Source organism: Peromyscus eremicus, chromosome 15 (assembly GCF_949786415.1).
Source record: "Peromyscus eremicus chromosome 15, PerEre_H2_v1, whole genome shotgun sequence".
Classification (NCBI taxonomy): Eukaryota; Metazoa; Chordata; class Mammalia; order Rodentia; family Cricetidae; genus Peromyscus; species Peromyscus eremicus.
The window spans coordinates 29,233,370-29,259,471 of NC_081431.1; the positions used below are offsets into that span (position 1 = coordinate 29,233,370).

General features: G+C 40.9%; 2 protein-coding genes and 1 non-coding gene across 6 annotated transcripts in view; 2 read left to right on the forward strand and 1 right to left on the reverse strand.

The window, feature by feature from the left end:
• Positions 1-1,377: 1,377 nt before the first annotated feature.
• Mpc2 (mitochondrial pyruvate carrier 2) lies at positions 1,378-21,151 on the reverse strand. 2 transcript variants are annotated; one of them, XM_059280548.1, is made up of 6 exons: positions 21,042-21,151; positions 19,694-19,862; positions 8,581-8,621; positions 5,308-5,392; positions 3,978-4,089; positions 1,378-1,683 (listed from the first exon to the last, which is right to left on the reverse strand). In XM_059280548.1, the coding sequence occupies exons 2-6, from the start codon at positions 19,800-19,802 to the stop codon at positions 1,641-1,643; spliced, it is 390 nt and encodes a 129-aa protein (XP_059136531.1). In that variant the 5' UTR covers positions 19,803-19,862; positions 21,042-21,151; the 3' UTR covers positions 1,378-1,640. The 2 variants fall into 2 exon arrangements, with proteins under 2 accessions (XP_059136531.1, XP_059136530.1); XM_059280547.1 differs by lacking the exon at positions 21,042-21,151 and adding an exon at positions 20,342-20,611.
• Positions 9,355-9,436, forward strand: Trnal-aag (transfer RNA leucine (anticodon AAG)). Its single transcript has one exon. It is a non-coding gene; the product is annotated as a tRNA-Leu (tRNA).
• The window catches only part of Dcaf6 (DDB1 and CUL4 associated factor 6), a 116,569-nt gene continuing 110,692 nt past the window's right edge, over positions 20,226-26,102 (forward strand). Inside the window, exons 1-2 of one of the 3 annotated variants that reach the window (XM_059280544.1) lie at positions 20,226-20,603; positions 21,002-21,111. In XM_059280544.1, coding sequence (XP_059136527.1) covers positions 20,458-20,603; positions 21,002-21,111 — 256 coding nt within the window. In that variant the 5' untranslated portion in view covers positions 20,226-20,457. The remainder of the gene's footprint in view (positions 20,604-21,001; positions 21,112-26,102) is intronic. The other 2 variants (XM_059280545.1, XM_059280546.1) reach the window with 2 other exon arrangements.

Here is a 26,102-nt window from a genome sequence, read left to right on the forward strand (position 1 = left end):
TGCAGTGTCTGAAGAGGCTAGAAGGCTATGGATGCCCTGGAACTGGAGTTACAGATGGTTGTGAGTGGCAATGTGCATACTGGGAACTGAACCCAGGTACTCTGCAAGGGCATCAAGTGCTCTTAACTGCTGAGCTAGTTCTTTAATCCTGTTATATAATTTTAAAGGTTCTTTGGTTGGGGTATAGCTCAGTTTTAGAGTGTGTGTTTAGCATGCACAAGTCCTGTCTCAACCTACCAAAAAGGTGTCTCATTTTTTCAAATATTGAAATAACTTGCTTTGCCAACTTATCTGACTATAGTGCTAATGAAGACTAGTTTTCTAATACTTTTAGTTCAGTACTCCAAATTTAAGGCCAAATTAAATTGAATGATTTCCCTCCCGCCCCCCCCCCCCGCCCCCCACAGGGTTTCTCTGTGTAGCTTTGGCACTTTTCCTGGAACTCGCTCTGTAGCCCAGGCTGGCCTCGAACTCACAGAGATCCACCTGCCTCTGCCTCCTGAGTGCTGGGATTAAAGGCGTGCACCACCACCGCCCGGCTGAATGATTATTTTCTAATATGGGTAATCTATGCCCAGATTCTCCTAGACCTGGAGACATGTTACAAGTATATATACAGAAAACCTAGTTAGATTGCAAGTACTCTGGGAGGCACTTAATTCACCCAAAGCCACAGATTATATAAATCAAAGAACTAAGGTGTAAGTTCAGGTCAGATGGACTCTACAGCCTTTTGTGCTGTATTATTTCAGTTACTGAGGTAATTAAAAATTTAATACTCTTTATGAACCAGGCTCTGTGTTAACATTATCTCAATGATAATGAGATAGCACATTTCTGTAATTTCCAGACTTGAAAGACTGAGGCAGGAGAGGAGAGTTTAAAGCTAGCCTGGGCTATATAGCAGTTCCTGCCTTAAACAACCAAATTGTCTCAACTCATCATTACAACAATCCTATTTAAAAATCTCTAGCTGTGAAAGATTTTTTTTTTTTTTTTTGGTTTTTTGAGACAGGGTTTCTCTGTGTAGCTTTGCGCCTTTCCTGGAACTCACTTGGTAGCCCAGGCTGGCCTCGAACTCACAGAGATCTGCCTGCCTCTGCTTCCCGAGTGCTGGGATTAAAGGCGTGCACCACCACCGCCCGGCGAAAGATTTTCAGTTGAAAAAATCCAAATACTTTAAGGAGAATGTTTGAAGAGCTGAAAGGCAGTTTGCTTGTCATTCTACTAGCTGCTTCTCACCCCTCCGGACATCACTTCCTTCCACTTGCGGCCACTCTACCGTCCTTGATTTAACCCGCTGACCACAGTGCCTGTTTGCTGGAGCGTGTTTGCCCTTATACAATTTAGTTAACTAAAAGAAGAAGCTGGGCTATGTGTGATCAAGTGAGATTTATTATGGACAAGTGGTAGAAAACAAGGCTAGTGCTACCCATAGGTAAGTTCCTGGAGTCATATGTAGAGAGACTGTTATTAAAAGTTTGCTTTATTTTTCTGTGGAGTCAAGTGCTAGTTATTTATTACAGTTAGGTTTCTTTTTCATTCTTTTCAGACGTTATCAGAACAGTTAGTATCACCTTATCTATAATTAAATAAACTAGGTTCCAATGTTTCTGTCCACATCTGGATTGTTCAGGTGATCAGGAACTCTTGATTCCTTTAGCTTTGAGTTCTTGATTATATCTATAAAGGAAACAGAAGGACAGATCATGACCAGTAAAAAGGGAATGGGAAGCACATTCCACTTCTTTCCCACTGTCAAGTGGCTACATAACTATAAATGTAATCTTCCAAGGAACTTCAGATAGAAACAGGCAGGAGGAAAAGAGACACCTAAAGAGTTCATTTGCCTTCGCTGTGTTTCAGATCTCAACTGCCCAGGTTCTAACTGCTTATATGACGTAAGTTTCCTATATAAAAATGTAATTTTTAATTTTAAACACACACACACACACACACACACACACACACACACACAATGGGCCGTGGTGGTATACCCCTTTAATTCCAGTAGGTGGATCTCTGAGTTCAAAGTCAACATGGTCTACAGAGGGAGTTCTATCTAGGACAGCTAGGGCTACATAGAGAAATTCTGTCTTGAAAAACAAAACAATGAAAAAAAACAAACAAAAAATCCAGTACTGGGGGGGGGGGTCCAATCCAGGGGCTTACACATGCTAGGCAAGCATTGAACCTCTGAGCCACATCCACTGACCTATTTTCATTATTTAAAACAAAAAAATTATTTGTGTGTGTATCTGAGTGTGTGAGTGTATGTGTGGTGGCTTCTAGAAAGACCACAAGACCATTCTAGATTTCCTGGGACTTGGAGTTGCAGGCAATTGTAAGCTACCTGAAGTGTGTGCTGGGAATCAAATTTCAGTCTCCAGTAAGAGCAGTTGGCATGCCTAACAGCTGTGCTATCCTCCAGCCCTCTAGGTTCAACCTCGAATGCCCCATGGCTAATGTGAGTATTTATATAAAACTGGCAAAATGTGATCAACTATAATGTTTCATTTTATACTCACAAAGCATCTAAGAACAAAACCAACTGGGAATGGGTTCTTGATTGATTACTAGAAGTAAAAAAAAAAACAAACAAAAACTTTCTCCCACTGATAGACTAATAGGTTATAAACACTTAAAGTTTATGTAAATGTAAGTTTCCTCAATTCTCATTAATCCAGAAGACTCAACTATAGAGCCAGAGTCTTTCTTCTATATAATCCTTTAGACTTCATTAACTTTTTATTTTTTTTTTTTGTTTATAACAGCAGAAAATCACATAAGCAATATGATGCTTACCATACTTCTTAGATTCCTTGAAAAACAGACTTCAAATATTTGATTGTAACACAACTATTTTTCATGACAAACAATATTAACCTTTTTTATATATGTGTAGTACATACATGTGTGCTTGTGTGTATGAGACAGAGGTCAGTGACAGGTATTGTCCTCAATTGTTTTCCACCTTTTTTTTTTTTTTTTTTTTGGAGACGAGGTCTCTCACTGAATCTGAAACTACTAATTTGGGAAGACTGACTGTCCAGTAAGCTACAGGGATCCTCTTATCTCTGCCTCCTCAGCACTAGGATTACAGGTGTGCACCACCAAGCCTGGCTTTCCCCCCACTTCCTTCAAAAAATGAACTACTCTTAACTGCTGATCCATCTTCTCAAGTCCCAGTGTTAACTACTGAGTAAACAGTTTTTAAAAACTTTCCAGTGTTCATGGAATACCTTGCAATGAAACCAGTGACCTCACTCCAAATGTTATTCCTAATACTATACCCTATACATTTAAAGCTCACTTATTACACATGGTTGAAAGCAGGTGATAAAAAGCAGATGCTGGAAATTACTTAGTAAATCGTGAGTTTTATATGTTGTGATGGTAGTTTGAATGAGGGCTGGCTTTGAGATTTCATTGGTATGCTCCACTTCCTGTTCTCTCCCTGCTTCCTATATGCGGATGAAAACATGATCAACCAGCTTCCTGTTCCTGTAGCTATGCTTTCCCTAACTATTGCCATGCCTTTCCTACCATCATAGACTCTGTTCTTCTGGAACCATAATCCAAATAAACACACTCTTCTTTACGCTGCTTTTGGTCATGGTATTTTATCACAGCAACAGAAAATTAATTAATGCAGTTGTCAGAGAGAGGGAGGGAGGAGAAGGGAGGGAGAGAGAGAGAGAGAGAGAACCACGAAAAATGAGAACCCACTTAGACAATAAACTGTTGGTTGAATCTAAAATCTAGATAACATAAACTCAGCCACTTTTAACTTATTTGTTGTAACTTACCGGACTTTGATAGAAATGATACATTTCTACTTCATACACAATTTTGTCAATATATGTGAATTACAAGCATACATATACACAAACACATACACACACACACACACACACACACATAGCCATCTAGGTAGCTTCTGAACCAGTTCTACTACACTTTGGTAGTAGGCTTACCTCCAAATACGAAACAGCTGAGAGGCTCCTGCTGACCCCACAAAGAAATTAACAGCGAACAAACTCCAATTTTTTGGTATAATTACAAGTGAGTACCTTGACCAAATAAACCCTGTTGAAACAAAGCATTTTTTAAGGGCACAGACTTTTCTAGAATAATGTATTTTAATATTAATATTAGAGCAAGGTTAACTATGAATAAGGCTATGACAATAATAACACAAGATGAAGGACAAAGAAATGCGGTACTATGAGTCTTAAAAAAGTACCTTTAAATTGTATTATATAAAATTATATTTATATAATTATTATATATTTCATAAAAATTCTCATGATCCAATTTTCAGTATTATATAAATTACCAGTTCTTACATTAAAGGGAGACTTTGCTAGGAACCAATGCACATTAATTAATTATACCATCTTCCCACTTATAAAAGTGTGTTTATGTAAAAACCTGAAAAGCAAAACCTCAAGCAGATACTTACTCCCAATAACCTTCCTGCCTAAGCTATCCATAATGCAGTAATTCCCTAGAGATGGATAAGGTATGACAGTAAATATGTATGCAGACATTTGCAGAATAAAATCATTAAATGAACATAGAACTAAACAGTTTGGTTGTACACCTAGCCTTTAAAGGCTAAGCCACCTCTTCAGCTAGTATGTGGTTATTGTATAGCAATCTCTTTCAGGATAAAAGGGTCTATCTTGGAAGGAAGTTTGTTAAGATTTAGGATGTTCCTTTTGTTATTGTTGTTGGGAGGGAAACATGGTGGGGGGCTGATCAAAACATACTATATGCATGTATGAAATTCTCAGTATAAACAAATAAAAGACTCAGATTGATCTGAAGAGAAGCTAGTTAAAACTCAAGAAGTAAATTCAAAAGTATTAAGAAGTTCCTAAAACTCACCAGAGGCACCCAGTCCCTCTCTTCAAGTTTATATAAACAGTAAACAGGGCTGAGAGAGCCTCTGTGGTAAGCTAAGCTGCCTGGAAAACATTAGACTAACAGAGCTTAGAAGAAACATTTTCCAACCTATCAAGCTGCCTGCAGGTTGTGCAGTGAGCTTGTGCAATGAGTTCACACTTCCTGGGTTGTCACCCATGCTGGGGCAGGTTCTCAGTGATGCCGCTATCTGAGTAATTTCTGGTCCTCTAAGTAACCTCTCAACCCCTGCTTCTGTAAGCAACTCCAAGAAACTCACTGGTTCACCAAGCTGAACTCTGGTGGTATCAGCTCCTTAGCTGTAGTGAGTAGACATTTTCTCATCCCTCCTCAGGAATAGTGTTCTACAACAGTGGAATATGGAAACTTTTAATTTACCTGTAGCCATCAGTACAGTGGATTGAGCTGTGCTGAGTTTCTCTGCAGGTCTGGCCATGTCAGCTAACCCTGCACACACCAATCCCTGCAAATACATATTTAAGACATGAGAGTGGGGCATAAGAGTGAGGCATTAAAATTTTAAATCATTTTAAATTTTAAATTAGACAAAGTATTTGTGAATTTCCACATGAGAGCTATACTCATAATATTGTCCATAACATTAAAAACTTTCAGAGCATAACAAAAAGCTACAACAAATTCTCCTTTTATGTTTTCTATCAATATTCTTTGTTTTTTAAAGAAGTACCAGGAAAGTTACTGATAATTTTAGCTTGTTAGATGATTTTTCCTTATTTTCAAAGGTGCCTTTACCCACTGAGCTCTTAATGGCCCTAGGTGATTTTTCTTTAACATTAAAGCACATATGGCCATATATTCCTTGTTGTGTGTTTTTAAAGATTCATTTTTATTTTTATGTGTATGAGCATTTTGCCTGCATATATATGTGTACCATCTGTGTGCAGTGCCCACGGAGGCCATATGAGGGCATTGGAACCCCTGATCCTGGAGTTAAAGCAGGCAGCGAGGCATCATGTAGATGCTGGGAACTGATCTAGGTATCTGTAAGAGCAGCAACGCTCTAGAGCACTGAGCATCTCTCCAGCCCACTCCTATTCCCGCTGTGCTTTCAGTGTATTTTAGAGTCCCCCCACACATATCCTAACGTCAGCATCACTCAGAAAGCGTGGTACTGAGCTGGGCCTGGCTCCTATAGGCTTGTAACCCAAGATCTTTGGAGGCTAAGGGAAGGAGGATCACAAGTTTAAGGCCATTCTCAACTACAAAGTGAGTTCAAAGGTCAGCAGAGGTATCTTAATGAAGTCCTATTCCAAAATAAAAATGAGAGCTGAGGATCAAAAGTTCAAGGCAATCTAGGTAATTTAGTGAGGCCATGTCTCAAAACAACAGGTAAAAAGAGGGTGAGGATATAACTCCACGAGAGAGCTTTTGTGCTATCCATGTATGACAGAGGCCAGAAACAAAAACAAAACAAAAATTAAAAACCCAAACCAGCTGGGCGGTGGTGGTGAACACCTTTAGTCTCAGGACTTGGGAGGCAGAGGCAGGCGGATCTCTATGAGTTCGAGGCCAGCCTGGTCTACTGAGCGAGTTCCAGGACAGGCACCAAAACTACACAGAGAAACCTTGTCTTGAAAAACCAACCAACCAACCAACCAACCAACCAACCAACCAAACAACTAAACAATCAAACAACCCAAAAACAACAAACAAACAAAAAACCCCAACAACAACAAAAAACAAAATAATAACCACAAGAGCAAAAAACCCAAAACAAAGCATCTGGTAACTTTAAGATTACACTCAACTATGTAACTGCTTCTTGTTATTTAGTTTATGCACTAACACAAAGCACATGAACTGCTGAAATTTAACTTGCACAATAGTAGTATGTTAAGCTGGGGATGCACTTCAGTGTAGTACACCACTTGCCTAGCATATGCAGGCCCTGAGAGCAATCCATACTGCAAATCAATTAAAAAAAAAAAAGGAACTATGTCTGTTTAAAGATCTTCAGGAGGCTAAAGGTCCATTATGATGTTTGCAGAGGAGGAAGAAGAAAAACGGGAGATAAATGCTATAGATGATAAGGACTCTGTCCAGCATGTATTATTCCTGTAACTGACCCCTGTGCCTTGCTCTAAAAGCCCTTTTTAAAAAAAAATTATGAATCTCTCTGTAGAATGGGCTACCTTCCAACTGACCTGACTCCTCTGAGTGCTGGGATAAAGGTGTGTGCTACCAGAACCATGCCAAAACCCTTTTCTTATGTCTGATTCTCTAACAGTAGCACAAAAGCCTCCCCTGTTTTCCAAAGTACCAGTCCTTGAGTAAATCTAATTTCCTTTCCACCACGTCTTAGCTCCTACAGTACTGGCTTTCAAGCAGCAAGCAGCCAGACCAGCAACACAATGAGTATTATTCAGCTATAAAACAAAGCAAATTCAAATATGCAGTAAACCGGAGGACATGTTCAGTGAAATAAACATTGCATGATTCCATGGGACTGGAGAGATGGTTCAGCAGTTAAGCGTGCTTGTTTGCTCTTGCAGAGGACCAGAGTTAGGTTCCTAGCACCAATGCTGGGCAGTTCACAGATGCCTCTAACTCCAGCTTCAGGAGATCTGTCACCCTCTTTTGGCCTCCTCAGGTACCAGCAACATGTGCAAATAGTGCACACAGACACAGACATAAATAAATCTTTAAAAAACATTGCATGATTTCACTTCCATGAGGTACCTAGAACAGCCAAATTCATAGAAATTGGCTAACAACTAACAAGTAGAATGCTATTTTAAGAGAAAGAAGCAGTATGTAGAGGAGTGTGTAATGGTCCTCAAGTCTCCAAGATATAAAGCAGATTGGCTATATGATAATGCACTGAGCACTACCCAAATGTATATTTAAAATACAAAAGCAAAAATGGTTAAGATGGTAATTTTATATGAATTCTGTCATATTAAAAGAGTTTACAGACCAGCAGTTTTCAACTTAGAGGACATCAGAATCACCTGCAGAGGTTATTAAAACACAGCTTACTAGGCTCTATCCCTGGAGTTTTTCAGATTGAGTAGACCTGTGATGGGGACTGAAGATCTGCATTTGTAAAAGTTCCAAACAGATCCTTTTCAGTGATTTGCCACAAACAGTCACTAGAATGGATATATATTATATATGTACATATATGTGTATAGAGTGAAAGTAATAATCTTGGAGCCAAAAGCCATAGGCTCTATCATTTACACCAAACGCTTTTATGTAATATATGTATTAGACAGAGTCATTACTTAGGCTGGCCTCAAATTCTATGCATGGCCAGTGGAGAGACTTAACCCCCTTGATCTTCCTATCTCTGCCATCCAAGTACTGGGATAAGAGGCTGTTCCACCATGTGTAGCTCTGTAGGTTCTGTTAAGAAATGTGTATCCAGGGGTTGGGGGTTTAGCTCAGTGGTAGAGCACTTGCCTAGCAAGTGTAAGGCCCTGGGTTTGGTCCTCAGCTCCCAAAAGAAAAAAAAAAAAAAAAGGGAAAAAGAAAAAAGAAATGTGTATCCAGAGGCCCTTTCTGATAAACAGAGTTCAGATAAACTAAGGAAGCTAGTACATTCTTCATAAGATTTATCTCAAATTAGTAAATTTCTATTAAGAAATTAATTATTTTAAGTAACTCCTGTTAAAACTTAAGACTTACCCATTTCATTATTGGAGCCCAGAAAAAAACTGTTCTGGGGCCTGAAAAATAAAAGAAAGAAAAATTCAGAAGTAATCAAATATATGTATTCCTTTATCAGCTAACACCAAATTCTACTCTGCTTTCTATACACTTTATAGTAACATTTAGAAAGGTACCAAAACACTGTAATATCAATCTTTCATGTGTCTTTCTGATATTATTGCCCACTACTAGTATTTATCACATTAAAAATAAGCTAAGGTGAGCCAGGTGTTACGGCACAGTCTTTTTTAATCCCAACACTCAGGAGGCACAGGCAGGCTCACCTCTGAGGAGGGGGCTAGATGAGTCTACAGAGCTAGTTGCAGGATAACCACCCCAGCAGTTAAGAGCACATGCTTTTCCCAGAGGACCTAAGTTCAGTTCAGTGGCTCACAACCACCTGCAACTCCTGCTCCAGGGGATCTGATGTCCTCCTGTGACCTCTGCAGGCACTGTACTCTTGTATAAATACTCTACACTGACATACACATATATACATAAATAAAAATAAATCTTAAAAGAATAATGGAGATGGTTCTGGAAATCTTTCCCAGTGCTTTGCTTTGAACAAGGAATTTAATTTTAGTTTAGTCACAGACAATCTTTAGAGGAAATAGCAAATCATAAAATTTTAGTAGCATAAGCTTTAATAAGGTTCATTTAATTTATTAACAATTGTATCCATAAATGACAATTCATTGTATGCACCCTATTAAAAGTTCTTGTAAAAATTCTGTATATTCGTGTCAAGGTAGCGTGGCCGAGCGGTCTAAGGTGCTAGATTAAGGCTCCAGTCTCTTTGGGGGCGTGGGTTCGAATCCCACTGCTGCCAACAGTCTTTGCCAGGCGGTGGTGGCACATGCCTTTAATCCCAGCACTCGGAAGGCAGAGTCATGTGGATCTCTGTGAGTTCGAGGCCAGCCTGGGCTACCAAGTGAGTTCCAGGAAAAGGCGCAAAACTACACAGAGAAACCCTGTCTCAAAAAAAAAAAATCTGTATATTCTATTTTATTTAATATATTTCAACATATACATATATTATACATTATTTTACATACACATATACACACCCTTTAACATCTGTTTTTTGAGACAGAATCTCAAAAGTTCCTTAGTAGCAAGGTCCTCATTTTAGTCAGTCTGGTACATCCCTGCTTTAAAATATTTTTTTGTTTGTTTGTTTGTTGGTTGGTTTGTTTGTTTTTCGAGATAGGGTTTCTCTTGTGTAGCTTTGGAGCCTGTCCTGGAACTCACTCTGTAGCCCAGGGTGGCCTTGAACTCACAGAGATCCGCCTGTCTCTGCCTCCCGTGTGGGAGTGCTGGGATTAAGGGCGTGCGCTACCACCACACCTAAAATGTTAAATAAATATCTGAAGTATCTGAAATGAATTTTGATCTGGGTGAGGTGACTCATACCTATAATCTCACCACTTGAGAGGCTGAAGTAGGAGTATTGCTGTGAGTTCATGGCTAGCCTGGGCTACACACAAAGAGCCTTTCTCAAAAACAAAGAAAGAAAAGAATTGTTTTTCTTAGATGGATAACCTAGAATCTGAGAAGCATGACTTCCAGAGCTGGGAGGAAACTCAGAGAAGCTGTAAGATGCATTCAAGCCGAGCATCCAGTGAGCCCCACAGACAAACAATTCTTTTTACCTCCAGAAGACACTGTGAGGTGAGAGACAGATTTTGTTAGGAGAATTTAAAATGTAACTAAACCCGCCAAGTTTAGAACATATCAGAATACTCAATGTTATATATGTGCTTATATACATGTGATCAACAAAATACATTTCCTTCTTTTTTCTCTTTTTGAGACATGTTCTTGCTAAACTGTAGCTCAGGCTGGCCTGGAACTAGTGGTGAGATTGTACAGGCATGTCCCACTATTCCTGGAATCCTTATATCATTATGTAAACATTATGCAATTTAATATAAAAGTGATTTATAAAAGCAAATTCAAGAAGGCTAAAAACTCTGATTATGCCCATGTCCATTACTACTGCCTTAATAGTCTACTTTACTTTGCAACCATAATTCTTTTTTCTTTTCTTTTTTTTGAGACAGGGTTTCTCTGTGTAGTTTTGGTGCCTGTCCTGGATCTCGCTCTGTAGCCCAGGCTGGCCTTGAACTCACAGAGATTCGCCTGCCTCTGCCTCCGAGTGCTGGGATTAAAGGCGGTGCGACACACACACAACCATAATTCTTTAAGACAGGGTCTTACTATGTAGAGCTGGTTAGCCTGGAATTTGTTATATTGACCAAGCTAGCTTTGAACTCACAGAGATCCATCAGCTCCTTTGAAGCTACAGTTACAGGAAGCTGTAAGCTGTTTGATGTGGGTGCTAAGAACAGATTTCAGGTTCTCCAGAAGAGCAGCAAGTGCTCTTAACTGCTGAACCATCTTTCCAGCACTCAATAATTTTTATTATCAAATATTCTCACAATATAATCCAAGGATATATGAATTTGGTACTTATATGCTGAGGAATGAAGGTAAAAAATATTAAAAAATCTCTTTCTGTAATTAAATCATTATATTTCTATAAGAGCTTTGCACTTTGTATGTACAGTAAAACACAATTTATAACATAAAACAGTCTTATATCTGAGTAAGGTTTTTCAAGAAGTATTTTCTGGCATTATCAACACTTTAGATTAGATTCATTATGGATTTGATTTGATTTATATGAGTGATTTGCTCACATGTATGTCTGTGCACCACTTGTGTGCCTGGTGCCCCAGGAGGTCAGAAGAGGGTGTTGGATTCCTGGTACTGAAGTTTCAGACAGTTGTGAGCCACTGTGTGGGTGCTGGGAATTGAAACTGGTTCCTCTGAAGAGCAGCCAGTGCTCTTAACAGATTTTTTTCTACTCAATTATAAGCATCAAAACTTAGAACCGCCAGGTGGTGGTGGTGCACACCTTTAATCCCAGCACTCGGGAGGCAGAGCCAGGTGGATCTCTGTGAGTTCGAGGCCAGCCTGGGCTACCAAGTGAGTTCCAGGAAAGGCGCAAAGCTACACAGAGAAACCCTGTCTCAAAAAACCAAAAAACAAACAAACAAATAAACAAACAAAAAACAAAAAAAACCCTTAGAACCTTTTGATAGTTTTAATTCTCCCAGCAACCATTTCAACACTGTCTACAAATTTGTTCCAAAACCTACAATATAGAGTAGGTGAAGGTGTATGGAAAAAATGTAAAAATAATTTAATATGAGATACCTGGGAAAATGAAGCTTAGCATTATAATTGTACTCACAAAGACCTGATCTCTGCTGCGATCTTCTAGTGTTTGGAGACTTATTCTGAAAACGATATCCTAAGACTTCGATTGCAGTATAAACCACCACCATGTGTGGTGTGAAGTCTTCTGTTTAATCTTAGCACCACACAAAAAAAGTTATACCAGACTTACCAATATCTAAATCCCTCAAATCCCTTACCTTACTTTCATCCCTCAAAATCTTGTTTTAGGCTTCAGGTTATCACGTAAGCCTTCTTTAACCATCTCCAGATTAAGCTAAATGCTCCTTTGAACACCCGAAGCAGCTCATATAGTCTATTGTCTTCCACACTGGGCTTAACTATGTCCATTATAGAAGCTTATCAAGATAGTCAAACTTTATGTTTGACGAAGAGTGGCCTTGGCATTGCTTCATTCTCAAGGCCAGAATTCGTTGTTTTCTCATCTCCAGGGGCACAGGCTTCCTTCATGATAACTTCACTAGACTTTTACTACCAAAAAGTTACTCAACTCATAGACTATGATGCCCATCCTAAGCTCAGAATACAGATTCCTGTCATTTCATTTAGAGTGAGCTGGGGAGGAGGTTCAAGTCATCATGCCAAGGCCACTTCCCTTTGTCATACGTGGAAGCCCTGGATCATAGGCTGTATCAGTTTCTTAATTTGGTTTTTATTACTGCTTGAAACTTGTTTTCCTCACTCAGGGAAGTGTACCTTCTCAGTCTCTGGGTTAAACGGGTGTCCATATTTACTTTGAATACTTTTGGATTCTCCCATCCTCCACCATCTCAACACTGTTTATTCTGTTGTCGACCTCAAATTGTTTTCTAAGTAAGGTCCTTAGATTCTAGCTTCTCTGAAAGTTTAATGAACATTTGGGTTAATGAACAGTAAAGCTTTCCAGTAGGTTTACCTAGTAACTAATTTACTCAAATGCTCCAAGCTAGATAACAGTTTAAAAATATAACTGTACAAATGCCTACAGAACCAAACTAACCAACCAAAAAACAAAACAAAACAAAACAAATCAAAACAACCAACCAACCCTTCACTCCAAAAAAACCTTCAAACATAAAATTAAGCAGCCAGGATTTTGGCACAAGAAAGGTATTTTAACTGGTGGAAAAAATTAGATTTATTTAATATTTTAAGTGTTTTGCCTGTAGGTATGTATGTGTATCATATTTATACCTAGTGTCCATGGGGGTCAGAAGAGGGTGTCAGATCCCCGAAACTGGAGTTACATACGGCTATAAGCTACCATCTGGGTATGGGGAACCAAACATAGTTGCTTTTTAAGAGCTGCAAATGCTCGTAACTGCTGAGCCATCTCTCCAACAACAATTAGTGATAGCTTTAAATAATGAAAACAAACTTTAAATGAGTTTAATAACTTTAAGTACTAAACAGAAAAGTATCAGTGGCACATATGTAAGACTTTCTAAATTGCTGGTTTTTTGTTTTTTTTTTTTTTTTTGAGATGGTGTGGGGTTTGGGGACTGTTTCACTGTGTAGCCCAAAATGACTTGGAAGTCCCCAGGTAGCCCAGGCTGACCCTGAATTCACTGCTTTCCTCTGGCCTTAGTCTCCCAAGGAATAGGATTACAGATATGACCCACCACTCCCAAAACAAGGTGGCTTGCTTTTTTTTTTTTTTTTTTTTTTTACTTTGCTTTTAAATTGTTAAAAAGAAAAGGAGGGCTGGGTGTGGTCATACACACCTTTAATTCCAGCGTTCAGAAAGTAGAGATAGGTAGATTTTGTGAACTTGAAGGCCTTCCTGGTCTGTTCTAGACCATCAAGGACTTCATAGTGAGACCCTGTCTCTTGGGGGAGGGGGTGCACCAAACAATATAACCATAAACATTTCAAAGAAAACTTAAGTTTGCTCTTTCATTTGATCTCAACTAATTTGTTTTATCTTCAAAGTATATAGCAAATAAATGCAGATATTGTGTGAATTCAGACATAGAAGCTGTCACTAGATCTAAACAAAGTTTTAGTGAGACAAAAAACAGGGTTATATTATATACAACTACAGTTAGTCTAACAAGAAAACATAAAAATAAATGATAATTATCTCTAATGTGATTATAATACCTTAATATCAGGATAATCAGAAGTATAAATAACAGTAGTTATTTTGTTTTGTTTTGTTTTGTTTTGTTTTTTGAGACAGGGTTTCTCTGTGCAGCTTTGCGCCTTTCCTGGATCTCGCTCTGTAGACCAGGCTGGCCTCGAACTCACAAAGATACGCCTGCCTCTGCCTCCCGAGTGCTGGGATTAAAGGCATGCGCCACCACCGCCTGGCAAATAACAGTAGTTATTAATGTTTATTTTGTAATGAAATAACTAAGTGGAAAATTTAAGAAATTTCAATTTAGAGCTCAACAAAAAAAAGAAAGCCATTATTAGAGAGAAATGTACACTCTCTAGACAAGGAATTAACTAACTATTCACCTTTTTTTCCTTAAGACTACTCTCAAAAGTAGGAAAGGCCTCAATAATTGATAATTTAGAAACACCAAACAGTATTCTATATATATTTAAAATTTTCTACTTAAGGATAATGGAAATATAGCAAATAGCACAATAGTTTTTTCTTTTCTTTTTTTTATATTACTCATCACATTTATTTAATGTGTTTGTGGGAGTGGTGCATGCACTAGGCATGCACATAAAGGTCAGAAGACAACCTTTGAGAGCCAGTTTTGTCCTGCTATGTGGGTCCCAGGGGTCAAACTCAGGCTGTTAGGTGCCTTTACCTGCAGAGCCATCCTGCCCAGTTCCTGTTTTTTGTTTTTGTTTTCTTGGAACAGGTCTCATCTTATAGCTCAAGGTATCTTGGACCAAACTGTTCAGTCCAGGCTGGTCTTGAACCTGAGGTGATCTTCCTGCCTCAGTCTCCATGGGTTGCAGGTTGGCATACCTTCCCCCTTTTCTTTCTTCTTTGGGTTTTCTGGGACAGGACCTCACCATGTAGCTTTGAACTCCCAGAGATCCGCCTGCCTCTTCCTCCTGAGTACTGGGCTTACAGGGGTGCACAACCACCATGGATAGGTTGATGTACTTTTATAAACCAAATTTTATTTCCCAATTTCTTTGGCTGTGAGGAGTTATCAATGGATAAATAAATTCTATCAGAACATAGGCTATATGTATGTATGATTCTTTCTATGGGGGCAGGGGTGAGGGTAGGGAGAGGGAGACTTCCTTCTTGGAAAAGCTCACGCACACATAAATTAACAAACACTGAACTGGTATTCACTGTGTCCAAAGTGAAGAATCAACTTTCTTATTGAATGCTGGAAGGTCACAAAGAAGGCCACTACCTCTTCTCATTCCTTTCACACCATTCTCTGTCACCACCTTCCTTTTCTCCACTTTCTAAACTCTCATCCTATTTATCTCCTGAGTGCTGGGAGTACAGACATGACTTTCTGGGCTTGTCTGAGATCTGTTCATTCATTCTTTATGTGTAGCTCTCAGTTGGCAGAGGCAGGAGGATCAGTTTAAGGTCAGCTTTGGCTCAGCTACATAGCAAGGCCAAACTGGCCTACATGAGATTCTGCCTCAAAAAAACAAAACAAAACAAAACAAAACAAAAAAACCCAAAAAACCCCCCAAAAAAACAAAAACAAAACAAAACCCAAAAGCGCTCTGTGTGTGTGTGTATGTACATGCATATGTACAGTACAGAACTGTTACCTATGGCTGCCTTAGCATTCAGCAGCATATCAGAACTTCTCTGAGTTTAGTATGCACTAATTAACCAGGCACGTCTTTTACTTTTCAACACCCCTCTTAGATCCACATACTATGCAACTCCACCTGCTTGATACCACGTGGCCAACTACCCACACACATCCTTAGGATGTGGAGGTTAGTATCTGACACCATTACTGATAGACAAAACCATTTTCATCTGTGCTAAAACTGGTTCTGACTTAACACTAAGAACATGATTATTAATACGGTGTTTCATTTTATGCACCTTTTGGTATGATACGCCCTATTTTATAGTTCATAAAATTTTAAATTAGTAATGTTTTTGTTCCCAGCTGTAGTCATCCATGTTCCATTATTACAATGAAATTCCTAAGGCTAGTACTTGATAATAACTTTCTGGGGCTGGGGAGATGGCTCAGTGGTTAAAGGTACTTGTTGCTTTCAGAGAGGATGGGATTTGGTTCCCAGCACCCATTCCAGTCCAGGGAAGCAAATCCAATGACCTCTTCTGACCTACTTGGGCACCAGTCATACACGCAGCACACAGACACACACATAAAATTAAGTGACTAAGTCTTAAAAGAAAAAAAAAAAAGAACTTTCTTTTGGCTCATGATTATAATGATGTCAGGTCTAAGGTCTTTTAGTGATGGCCTTTTGTTGACAGAGTCCTGAGGAAGGCAGAGCATTCTACTCAGCAAGAGAGGAAAAGGCTGTGTCAGGTACGTGTATGGTCTCTGTCCCAAAGTTACTAGGACTCAATCATAGGCATTTCACCCTAAGGAATTTATCTCATTCTAATTACTCCCCAAATGTTCCACCTCCAGTAAATTTCCAGTTACTTAATGCCTCACAATGAGGATTAAATCTCAATATAGAACGAGTTGAAGGACATTCAAACCACATCAGCAACTAAGCTGTTAAGTAAACATTGTGAAACATAACTTCAAAGTTATGCTCTGACAAGTGCCTAGAGCACAGTTATACAACTGACTTGTTTGGAGCTGTGTGCTTTATATACAACTAGCTAGATGGTAGACTAAGTGATATTCCCTCTTATGTGAGTTGAGGAACTTGTCTAGGAATCACATTTAGTCATAGTCTGTTATTTTTCTACAGAGACAGATCATTCTGTGTCATAGCACATGATATATATAAGCAGACAGATGACAAAGGCCTCAAAATTCTGGGCCACACAGCATTCTATAATATATATCTATATAAAATATGTTCTTGTTGCCTCTCTAGAAATACTTGTCAGGGACAAAAATAAATCTAAAAATGTACAACAAGCAATATATATTTTCCAACTGTTAATATTCTAACCTTCCGTAACTTTTTAAAAAGAAAGAACTCTTATATATGAATGTAGTCTAATGCTTAGAAGATGATTCAACTACAAATACTAATGTACAGTGGTATTCAAAGGAACTATTTTCATTCTGGATAATGAGCAGAACAATAATCAGTGTTTTCTTAGATCTTTTTTTCCCCCTCTTTGGTTTTTCGAGACAGGAGTTCTCAGTGTAGCTCTGGCTGTCCTGAACTAACTCTGTTTAACACTAGAGAGCCAACAGTCATATTTTTCATGCTTGTTCATCTCTATATTGCTGTGCTTACAACTTTTCAATCACAAATAAGTTTTTAGTCATAGGCATATTTACGTATTATTCAAAAAATTTAATTGCTAGAGCTGTAGTTGGGTTCCATTCCTAGTACCACATAAATAAGGAACACTGTACATGTCTGTAACCTTAGCACTGGGTGTAGAGATAGATGGTGGAGACAGGCAGATCCCTGGAGCTCACTGACAAGCCATCCTAGGTGAACTGATGAGCTCCAGGTTCAGTGATAGACTTACACTTTCTGGTAAGGAAAGTGTAAGTGGAACATACCTTTAATCGCAGCATTTGGGAAGCAGAGGCAGGAAGAGTTCTGGTGAGTTTTAGAATAGCCAGAAGGTAGTAAGATCTAGTCTTTTTTTTTTCTTCTTTTTCAAGACAGGGTTTTTCTGTGTCACAACCTCTGGAACTAAAGTCACAGAGATCTTCCCGTCTCTGCCTCCTGAGTGCTGGGATTAAAGAAGTGTGCCACCGGACCTGGAGCTCTAGTTTAAAAAAATAAGACTATAGCTACACAGCAAGTTCAAGGGCAACCTGAAATAGAAGGGACCTTGTCACAAAAACAAACAAACAATAACAACAACTGCCCAAAACCTTTATTTGGAAGAACATTTGTTCTGATTTGAAAAACAAATACTTTGCTACATGTCTTACAGATATTACATCATTTAATTTTCACAAGGATTCTTAATTTTAAGATTTCTAAGATTTGGGGAATTCTTTAAGGCCAAGGTCATATAGTCAAGACTCAGCGCACCTCTGACTGTCTTCTAAGTCTGTGTTCCCTGTATTACACTTATAACAGAAGTAACCCAGACTTCCGGGTGAAATGCACAAAGTACTCTTCATTCTGCAGTTTAAGTACTATAAACAGTAAGTACAGGTGGCTAAAAGCCAGGGCCTTGGAAAAGATCAACAAAGGACTACCTTCCAATTCCCTGTTAGTTTAGGTACTTTAAAACTTCTGCTCATCACTGTCCTCATGCCATGCCCTAAACACAAAGCTGGAGGGGAAGAATTGTCACAGAACTCAGTTTCTTTGTAATACCATGATCGTTACACAAACTATCCAACTCTCATCTCCTGAAAAATCTCTGCCATAAAACATAGCAAAATAAAAAATGTAACAACTAAAAGGCAACTCCACAAACTTCATCAATAAAGTTCCTTAAAAATAAGCTTTTTTTTTTTTGGTGGGGGGAGGTTGGAGGGTCGGGAGGAGGGAAGAGATGGGGATCTGTGGTTGGTATGAAAAATGAATAAAAAAATTTCTTAATAAAAATAAATGATATTGCAACTCAAAAAACAAGCTTTATAAGGGTTTTTATATTGCAGTAATGCTATTGAGTGTTAAGCTAAAGTCTATGCAGAAGTATACACCATTCTTTTATCAAACTGAATACCAGATTTAGCAACCAGCCCAAATCCCAGAGAGCTGCTTCAGCTCTTGGCAGAACCAAACCTTTCTAATACCAACTGCAGAATATGGATTTATCTATGTAAAGGCAAAACCCACCTTTTTGTTAGTAACTCAATTTTTTCTACTGAGAATAAATTTTCCTGTTCGTAATCTTATGCTTGAAAGACTTCATAATATAATCAAATTTTAGTCCCCAACCAAACAAGTATTATCAATTCCCATTTTGTATTAGAAATAACCTAACTGTAGAATGATAATAAATACCTAGAGGGACAGGGATCTTCCAGTTTCTTAAAGAACTGTTATTTTCAACTACAAGAATACTTATCCAGCACAAGTGACAGCTAACGTCCCCAAAGAATCAAGCATGTATGTTATTTTTGATTTTCACACTGAATATCTTTTACAAGAATTAGGACTAGGACAAAGGTGTAGAATTCTGCCCAAGGTCACACCTTGGTAAGTGGTGGAGCAGAATTATATTCCTATCTGCCCACATAAAAAAGGCTCAGATAGAACCTGGTCAGTGATTGCGTAATGACTGGTTTATACTGGATCTCTGGAGCCAGGAGTGACATTGACCGGGAAGGGGAGTGGGGGACAGTCCAATTTTGGGAAAGGCTCCCTCAGCAGGCCTCTGCCAACAGGAGCTGAAGTATGACCTTTTCTCCAAACCCTCTGCTGAGATCAGACACCTATTCAGCTTTCTCACGTGCGTTAAAAATCCACGGAGGGAAAAGGGGAGTCGAATGGCTGTTACATAGTGGCCCAAGACCCCTTCGTGGCAGAAGTTAAGGTTCAAGTCTGGAGGCCAGGTCGGGGGTTTGAGCAGTGCTTAAAAGGCCGAAGGCAACCCAAGCCAACAGCGGCACCGGGTGGAGATACTCGGCTTTGGGAAGAGACGCAAAATGAGACAAAGTGAAGGATTAGGAGAATTGATGGAGTCCCTTCAGGTGACGAGCCTGGGACTCTGAGATTCCTGCAGTAACTAAACTGTCACTGGGCCTCTAACGTCCCAATTTTGGCAGGAGAGGGACGACCTCGGAGCGAGCCGTTCAGGATTCATTACCTGCCGGGTGGTTGTATAGCGGCCTCAATTTCTCCGGCAGCAACATCTCCACTTTATCCATGAGTCGGTGGTAGGTGGCCCGCAGGCCTCGGGCGCCGGCAGCTGCCATCTCGGCGGCGTAGGGATCGACAGCAGCTAGGTGGGAGAGCCGCTGTGTCCTCGTTCCTGGCTGACAACGAAGGGCGGCCCCGTCACTTTCTCTCCACCGCGCTAAGGGTCCGCCTCTGCCCTAAGGCGCCCTTCCCCCGGCTCTGCCAGCTCCGGGTGCAGCACCTAGAGGCCCTGTCCGGCGAAGGCGGAGAGGGCGGAGCCTCAGCAAAAGCCCGCCCCAGCCCGCCTCCTGACAGAGGGCGGGGGAGACGGAGGAGGAGTCATGGCAACAGGTGCCAAAGAGGTCGCCGTGCCCCGGCTGCTGGCGCGAGGAGGGCGAGGCGCTTGCGCAAACTGAGCGGCCCGCTCTAATTGGCCGGCCGCGCAGAGCGGAAGGGGCGGGACCAGACGCCCAGCTTCTTCCGGTTCTAGAGGACATATTGGAGAGGGGAAACTGAAGCCGCCTGTCTGTTCCGCCCCTCACTTTAACTATGAAGGCTGTGGTTAAAATAAGCTTCCTGGGCTTTCCTCGCCCCAGCTAAAGAGGATGCCGCATACCTGTCGGGCTTCCTTTTATTTGCTTATTTTTTTGGAGACGGTGTCTCACTATGTAATCCAAGGCTGGCCTGGATCTCGCCATCGTCCAGCCTCAGCCTCCCGAGTGCCGGGATTACATGCATGAGTCACCACGCCCGGCTTCTTCCTTTGAACCACTGAGAGGCGTGAGCGAGACTACCAACTTCGGCGGCTTCCGTCATTCCTCTTTTATCCATAGACAATTAAGGAGCGGGCTAGAGCGGCCTGAATCTACTCTCCTAGGGTGAGGGCAATCGTGACGCACGCCGGCTTCTGTCGCCGGTGGGCGTCATCTCGCGAGAAGGCCTGGGAGGGGCGTGGCTTTGGGGAGGAGAGGGCGGAGCTCGCGGCCGCCTCCGCCTTCGCCTCCGCCTCCTGCGGGAGGGGGGTCGAGGGAGGGGACTGTTGCTGATCTCTAGATGTTCTGGGTAGTCTGAGGAGAGTATGAGGCGAGCCGTGGCCCGGGTGCCGCTGGGCTCCGGGGGAGAAGGCGCGGCCGTGGCCGCCGCCATCTAAGTCGCGGCGCCGCCAGCGAGGCCCGGCGCGCGCATGGTGCTGGTGCCGCTTGGGTGTTGATCGGCCTGTCCCCTCCCTCTTTTCCCCTTCCCCACCCCCCGCGGTGGTCTCCCCTTTCCACCCCAGCCCCAGCAGAGCCATGTCTCGGAGTGGCTCCAGCCCGCACCTGTTGTGGGACGTGAGGAAAAGGTCCCTTGGGCTGGAAGACCCGTCCCGGCTGAGGAGCCGCTACCTGGGTGAGCGGGGGCCCCGGGGCGGCGGCGCTGAGGTCGCCGCCCAGAGGTGGGGGAGGGGGCGCCGCCGGGGCTGTTGGCCGTGGGGACAGTGGCTCGGCCGGGGCGCCCCGCTGGCTGGGTGTCAGGTGGGACGTCGGCGATCGGCTCCAGCACCTCCTACAGCCAGGTCTCCTTTGCAAGCTGCCAGCCGCGGCTCAAGCTGGGCTTCCCTCGGGGAGAGCCGGGCCGTGGGGAGTGGGCACCGGCCTTGGGAAGGTGTTGGGGGTCGCTTGTGGGCTGGGACTCCGGAGAAGACTCGGTGAACCTTACGGAGATGGCACGTTGAGATCAAAAGTTGGCGCTTTTGCTTTTCTCTGGAGCTGTCCCCGCTCAGCCGAAGAGATCAGGTTGTTCGCCTTCTTCGGCTTCCGCAGGGGTTTGGATGTCGCCCGAGACGCTGTTGACCACCCTCCGGGACTTCACGCCCCTAGCTGCCTCGCTGTAAACTGTGGCGCTGTGTCCAAACCTCACCGAGAGCTCAGAGCCCTCCCCACCCCCGCGCTTGCCCAGGTCCAGCCTGCTGTCAGTCCTGTAGACCTCTTTTAGGTGGTGTAGGGTTTCACGTGCCTGTTCCCACCCCTGGAAAACACACTTGGCATTTTCTGTTTCTTAGTTAAGCTTTCTAAAAACAATCTTCAGTACTGAGAGCGCAGTATCCCACTTTTTTCGTTTTGTACCATGAGTTTTGTGAGTGTGCTGGGTCACGCCTGAGTCAACTAAAAAGTCCTGTTTCTTCAAAGTGCCTCCTCCCCCAACCCCGTCATTTCTTTGCCAGGTAAAAGGATTTGTTGCTGTCATTCATTTTTCACTACAACAAAAATAGAAGGAAATGAAATCTTATTACAGCCAATACTACTGGTTGTAAATTACTTAAAAGAAGTTTAAGTGTACATTTTTAAGTTCTTTTTTATGAATATGTTTTCACTGTAAAAATTCAAATACGAAGAAGCAGAAATCCCCGTGATCGCTCCCATTTCAATTTCATACCCTACCCTTAGAAATAATGCTTGCTTGATTATTTTTCTTGATTATTTCCTTCCTAAATACATATGTAAATAAAGGTGTATATGTGTGCATACTCTGTGTGTGAGAAAACTGAATGCACCGTGCATTGTTTTTCCCCTTTTTCTTCACTACATCTTTAGATCCTTTCAGACTTAAGAATGTGTGTAAAACATTACATAGTACTTTTTGAAGACTTTAATGTTCTAAACTTTTTTTTTTGTCTATTTAAGTTTTTTTTTTTTTTTTTTTTTTGAACCAGGGGCTCCCTGTGTGCCCCAGGCTAACCTTAACTTTTATCTCAGCCTCCTGATAGCTGGGTTTACGGTGTGTACCTGACCTTGCCCCTTTTTCTTCAATGAGTGTGTTTACTGTCACAACAGTGAGCAAACATTTACATATGTTGCAGTAAGTACATAGAGTGCTTGTTTTTAATATTTGTAAAATCCTTTAAAAAATCCTTGACCTAAAAAAGGTGCAAATTTACTTTAAAATTTAATTTGTCTAGAAAGAACAGACTTTTACTTTAATAAAGCAAATGGTAACAGTTTGTGTGAGTGAATTTATAATTTGGTCTTTTATTTCACTTAGTTTTGTATTTTTAGTATTTCTGATCGAATTCAGCTGTATATAATAAACTTAATTAAACTATGGTCAGTAGTGCTTTCAAGATGGCTCAGCAGGTTAAAGGCACCTGCCACCAAGCCTTGAGTTTGATCCCCAGGACCTCACATGTTGCAAAGAGAGAACTGACTCCTGAAAGTTGCCCTTCCCCCACAACAAATAAGTAAAATGGAATAAAGTTAAAGAAAAAAGACATATTCTTATTCTCTTCCTACTTAGACTTCCGAATGGAAATGGAATTTGTGTTAGGTGCAGCTAAATTGAAGAGTAAGACTCCACTGATCATTAGGAAGCCTGAGTCACAAATTCTCAAATATACCAGTGCACATGTAGGAAGCTCTTTATCTCAGACAATCTGTGTGTATAATCAGAGGAGGAGAGGTAGACTTTTGAGACAGAGTGTGCTCTGTAGCCCAGACTGACCTCAAACTCTTGATTCTCCTCCTTTAGTCTCCTAAATTCTAGGATTACTGGTGTGTGCCACCATGTTTAGCTTTAAGTAATTTAAGTATAATGATGCATACTTTATATTAGCACTTTAAACGATTTTAGCTGGTTAGTTGGAGAACACCTATAATCCCAGCACTTTCAAGGTAAAGTGGGGAGGAGCAGGTGTTCAAAGCCATCACTGAAATAAAAACAACAATGAAAACAAAATTGAGCCAGTAAGATGGCTGGGGGAGTATAGGCACTTGCTGTCATGTCTTGACATCCCGAGTTAGATTCCAGGAACGGGCACAGTAGGAGAGCACTGACTCCCAGGGTTGTCCTCTGACCTGCACACATGGAATGTGACTCATCCCTTACCCCCAATACAATAAGTGTGAGTTTGTTTGTGTTTTCAAAGATGCTTTTCCAAACTGGTTACCTGTCATCTCAATCTATGGGAGCCAGAGGCAGTGGGGGACGGTGTTTAAGGGCAGCTTGAGGTACACAGAGAAAATGTACAGAAAGCCAAAACACACAATTTCACCCAAACTTCCTTTTCAAGCACTGGTGAGAGTTTACAAAGAAGCTATAAATAGTGAAAATTCACGTACACCTCGGAAAAAACAAGGTGGGTTTTATTGTTAATTAGTATTGGTAGACACAAGTCCTCACTTTTTGGGTAAATAGGTAAGGTGGCTAGGTTGTATAATGTGTTCAGCTTCGTTCGTTACGATTGCACTGTACCACAGTCCCACTTGGTGTACAGCCTCTGGCTCCTTTTAGTATCTGCCTTAGTTACTCTTCCTAATTTTAGCCTTAAAAAAAAAAAAGATTTATTTTATGCCCATGAATGGTATGTTCGTGTGTGTGTGTATGTATGTATGTATGTGTACCACATTTGTGCTGGTGCCTGTGGAGGTCAGAAGAGAGTACATAGAACTGGAGTGAAGGGTAGTTGTGAATCACTGTGTAGGTGCTGGGAATGAAATCTAGGTTTTCTGCAAAAGCAACAAATGCTCTTAACTGCTGAACCATCTCTCCAGCTCTAAATTTAGCCTTTTTGGAAGGAGGGGTAGAGAAGTATATTGCTTCAGTTTGTATTTCTCTAATGGCTAAGGATATTAAATATCATTTTGTTTTCTTTTACATCCATGTACATTGGTTAAATGTGAAGATTACCTTTTAAATATTTTATCTATACATTTTTACATATATGCATGTGTATCTGTCTGTTTGGTACAATTCCTTAACCAAATAGATTAAAATATTTATTGTATTTTATTTTTTGAGACAGGGTCTTGCTATGTAGCTGTGGCTGGCCTGCAACTTAATATGTGTATCAAACTGGCCTCAGATTCACTGAGTTCCACCTGCCTCTGCCTCTGCCTCCTGAGTACTGCTATTAAAGTTAAATAGGTTTTTTTTTTTTTAATACATATTTTCCCGTTTGTCTTGTGTTTTTTCCCCTGTGCTTTTTAATTTTGGTTTTGGCTTTTTAAGACAGTGTCCCCGCTTATATAGACCAGGTGGATCTGGAACTCCCTCCTCCCAAATGCTGAGATTACAGGTGCATTGCCACTGTGCCTGGTACTGTCTTCTTAAGTCCTCCCTCCCTCTCCTCTTCGGACCTGTCCCTGCACCCCTCCCTCCTCTCTCTCCTCTCTCCTTCCCTCCATCCTCTTTCCTACCTCCTCTCTCGCCCTGCTTCTCCCTACACTCCTCTTCTCTAGCTGCTCTCTTTTCTCCCTCTTATTTCTCGAGACAGGGTCTCATGTAATCCAAAGGGGCTGTGAACTAGCTTTATATCCATGGATAGTCTTGAACTGTTTATTACACATCTGTCTTTCAACAATGTTTTCTGGATGTTGTTCTTAACGGTATATAGTTAATACTTTTTGAAACTTTGTCTTCTGTTTAAGAATCTTTACATAATCCAAGGTCACAAAAATTTTTTGCTGTTTCTTCCCCCTTGGAGCTTTTCTATTTTATCTCTTACATTTAACACTAAGAATAATTTAGAGCTCATTTTTATACGTGCTGTGAGGTGGATCAAGTTTCATTTCTTTGCTTATGAATGTAAAATTGATCTACCACTCTTTTTGAGTAGACTTTCCCCTTTGTTGAAAATCGGTTAATCATATATATTCAAGTCAATTTTTCCACCACATTCATTGATTGAAGTTTCTGTCTCTGTGCCAGTACTTTATTGTGAATGTTTAAATGGGCTTAGTGTGTGATAGGAGATGAAAGGAAGGAAGAATGGAATAAAAGGGCAATTTGCAACCGACTGCGTCCATGGCACCTTTGGGAAATACTGCATAACTGTCTTAGTTCCTGTTCTGTTGCTGTGAAGAGACACCATGTCCAAGGAACCGTGATCATCTTGGTTGGAAGCAGACAGGCATGGCACTGTAGCTGAGAGCTTTGCATCCTGAAACCAGGCTTTTTAAACCTCAAAGTCCACCCATAGTGACACACCTCCTTCACAAGGCCATATCCACTCCAACAAGGCCACACCTCCTAATCCTTCTCAAATACTTCCACTCCCTCATGACTAAACATTCAAATATATAAGCCTGTGGAGGCTATTCTCATTCAAACCACCATACAACTATGTCAGGTTCCTCTGGTAAAAGTGGCATGTTCTTTGACCCATAAGATCCTTTCTGGTGCAAAAAGTGGTCCCAAGTTTATAAGCCTCTTTGGTGCATGAATATTAATACAGTGCTATCCTCTGGTACAATAGCCTGGTTGATGATATGTAAATTTACAAATGGCTTGTTTAGAGTTGATGATATTCTGCTGTGTGGATAACAGGAGCTTCTCTTGCCCAAGCAAGGCCAAGACCTCCTTTAATAAGGTGGAAAAAATCCCATTTTGCAATCTGAAGAGGACAA

Excerpts from the sequence above, each read along its gene's own strand:
- Mpc2 (XM_059280548.1), bottom strand. The coding sequence starts at position 19,802 with ATGGCAGCTGCCGGCGCCCGAGGCCTGCGGGCCACCTACCACCGACTC. Across the intron at positions 8,622-19,693 it reads GCTATACAACCACCCGGCAG|GCCCCAGAACAGTTTTTTTC; the intron begins GTAATGAATCCT and ends TTTATTTTTCAG. Across the intron at positions 1,684-3,977 it reads CAGCTGTTTCGTATTTGGAG|ATATAATCAAGAACTCAAAG; the intron begins GTAAGCCTACTA and ends TTTCCTTTATAG.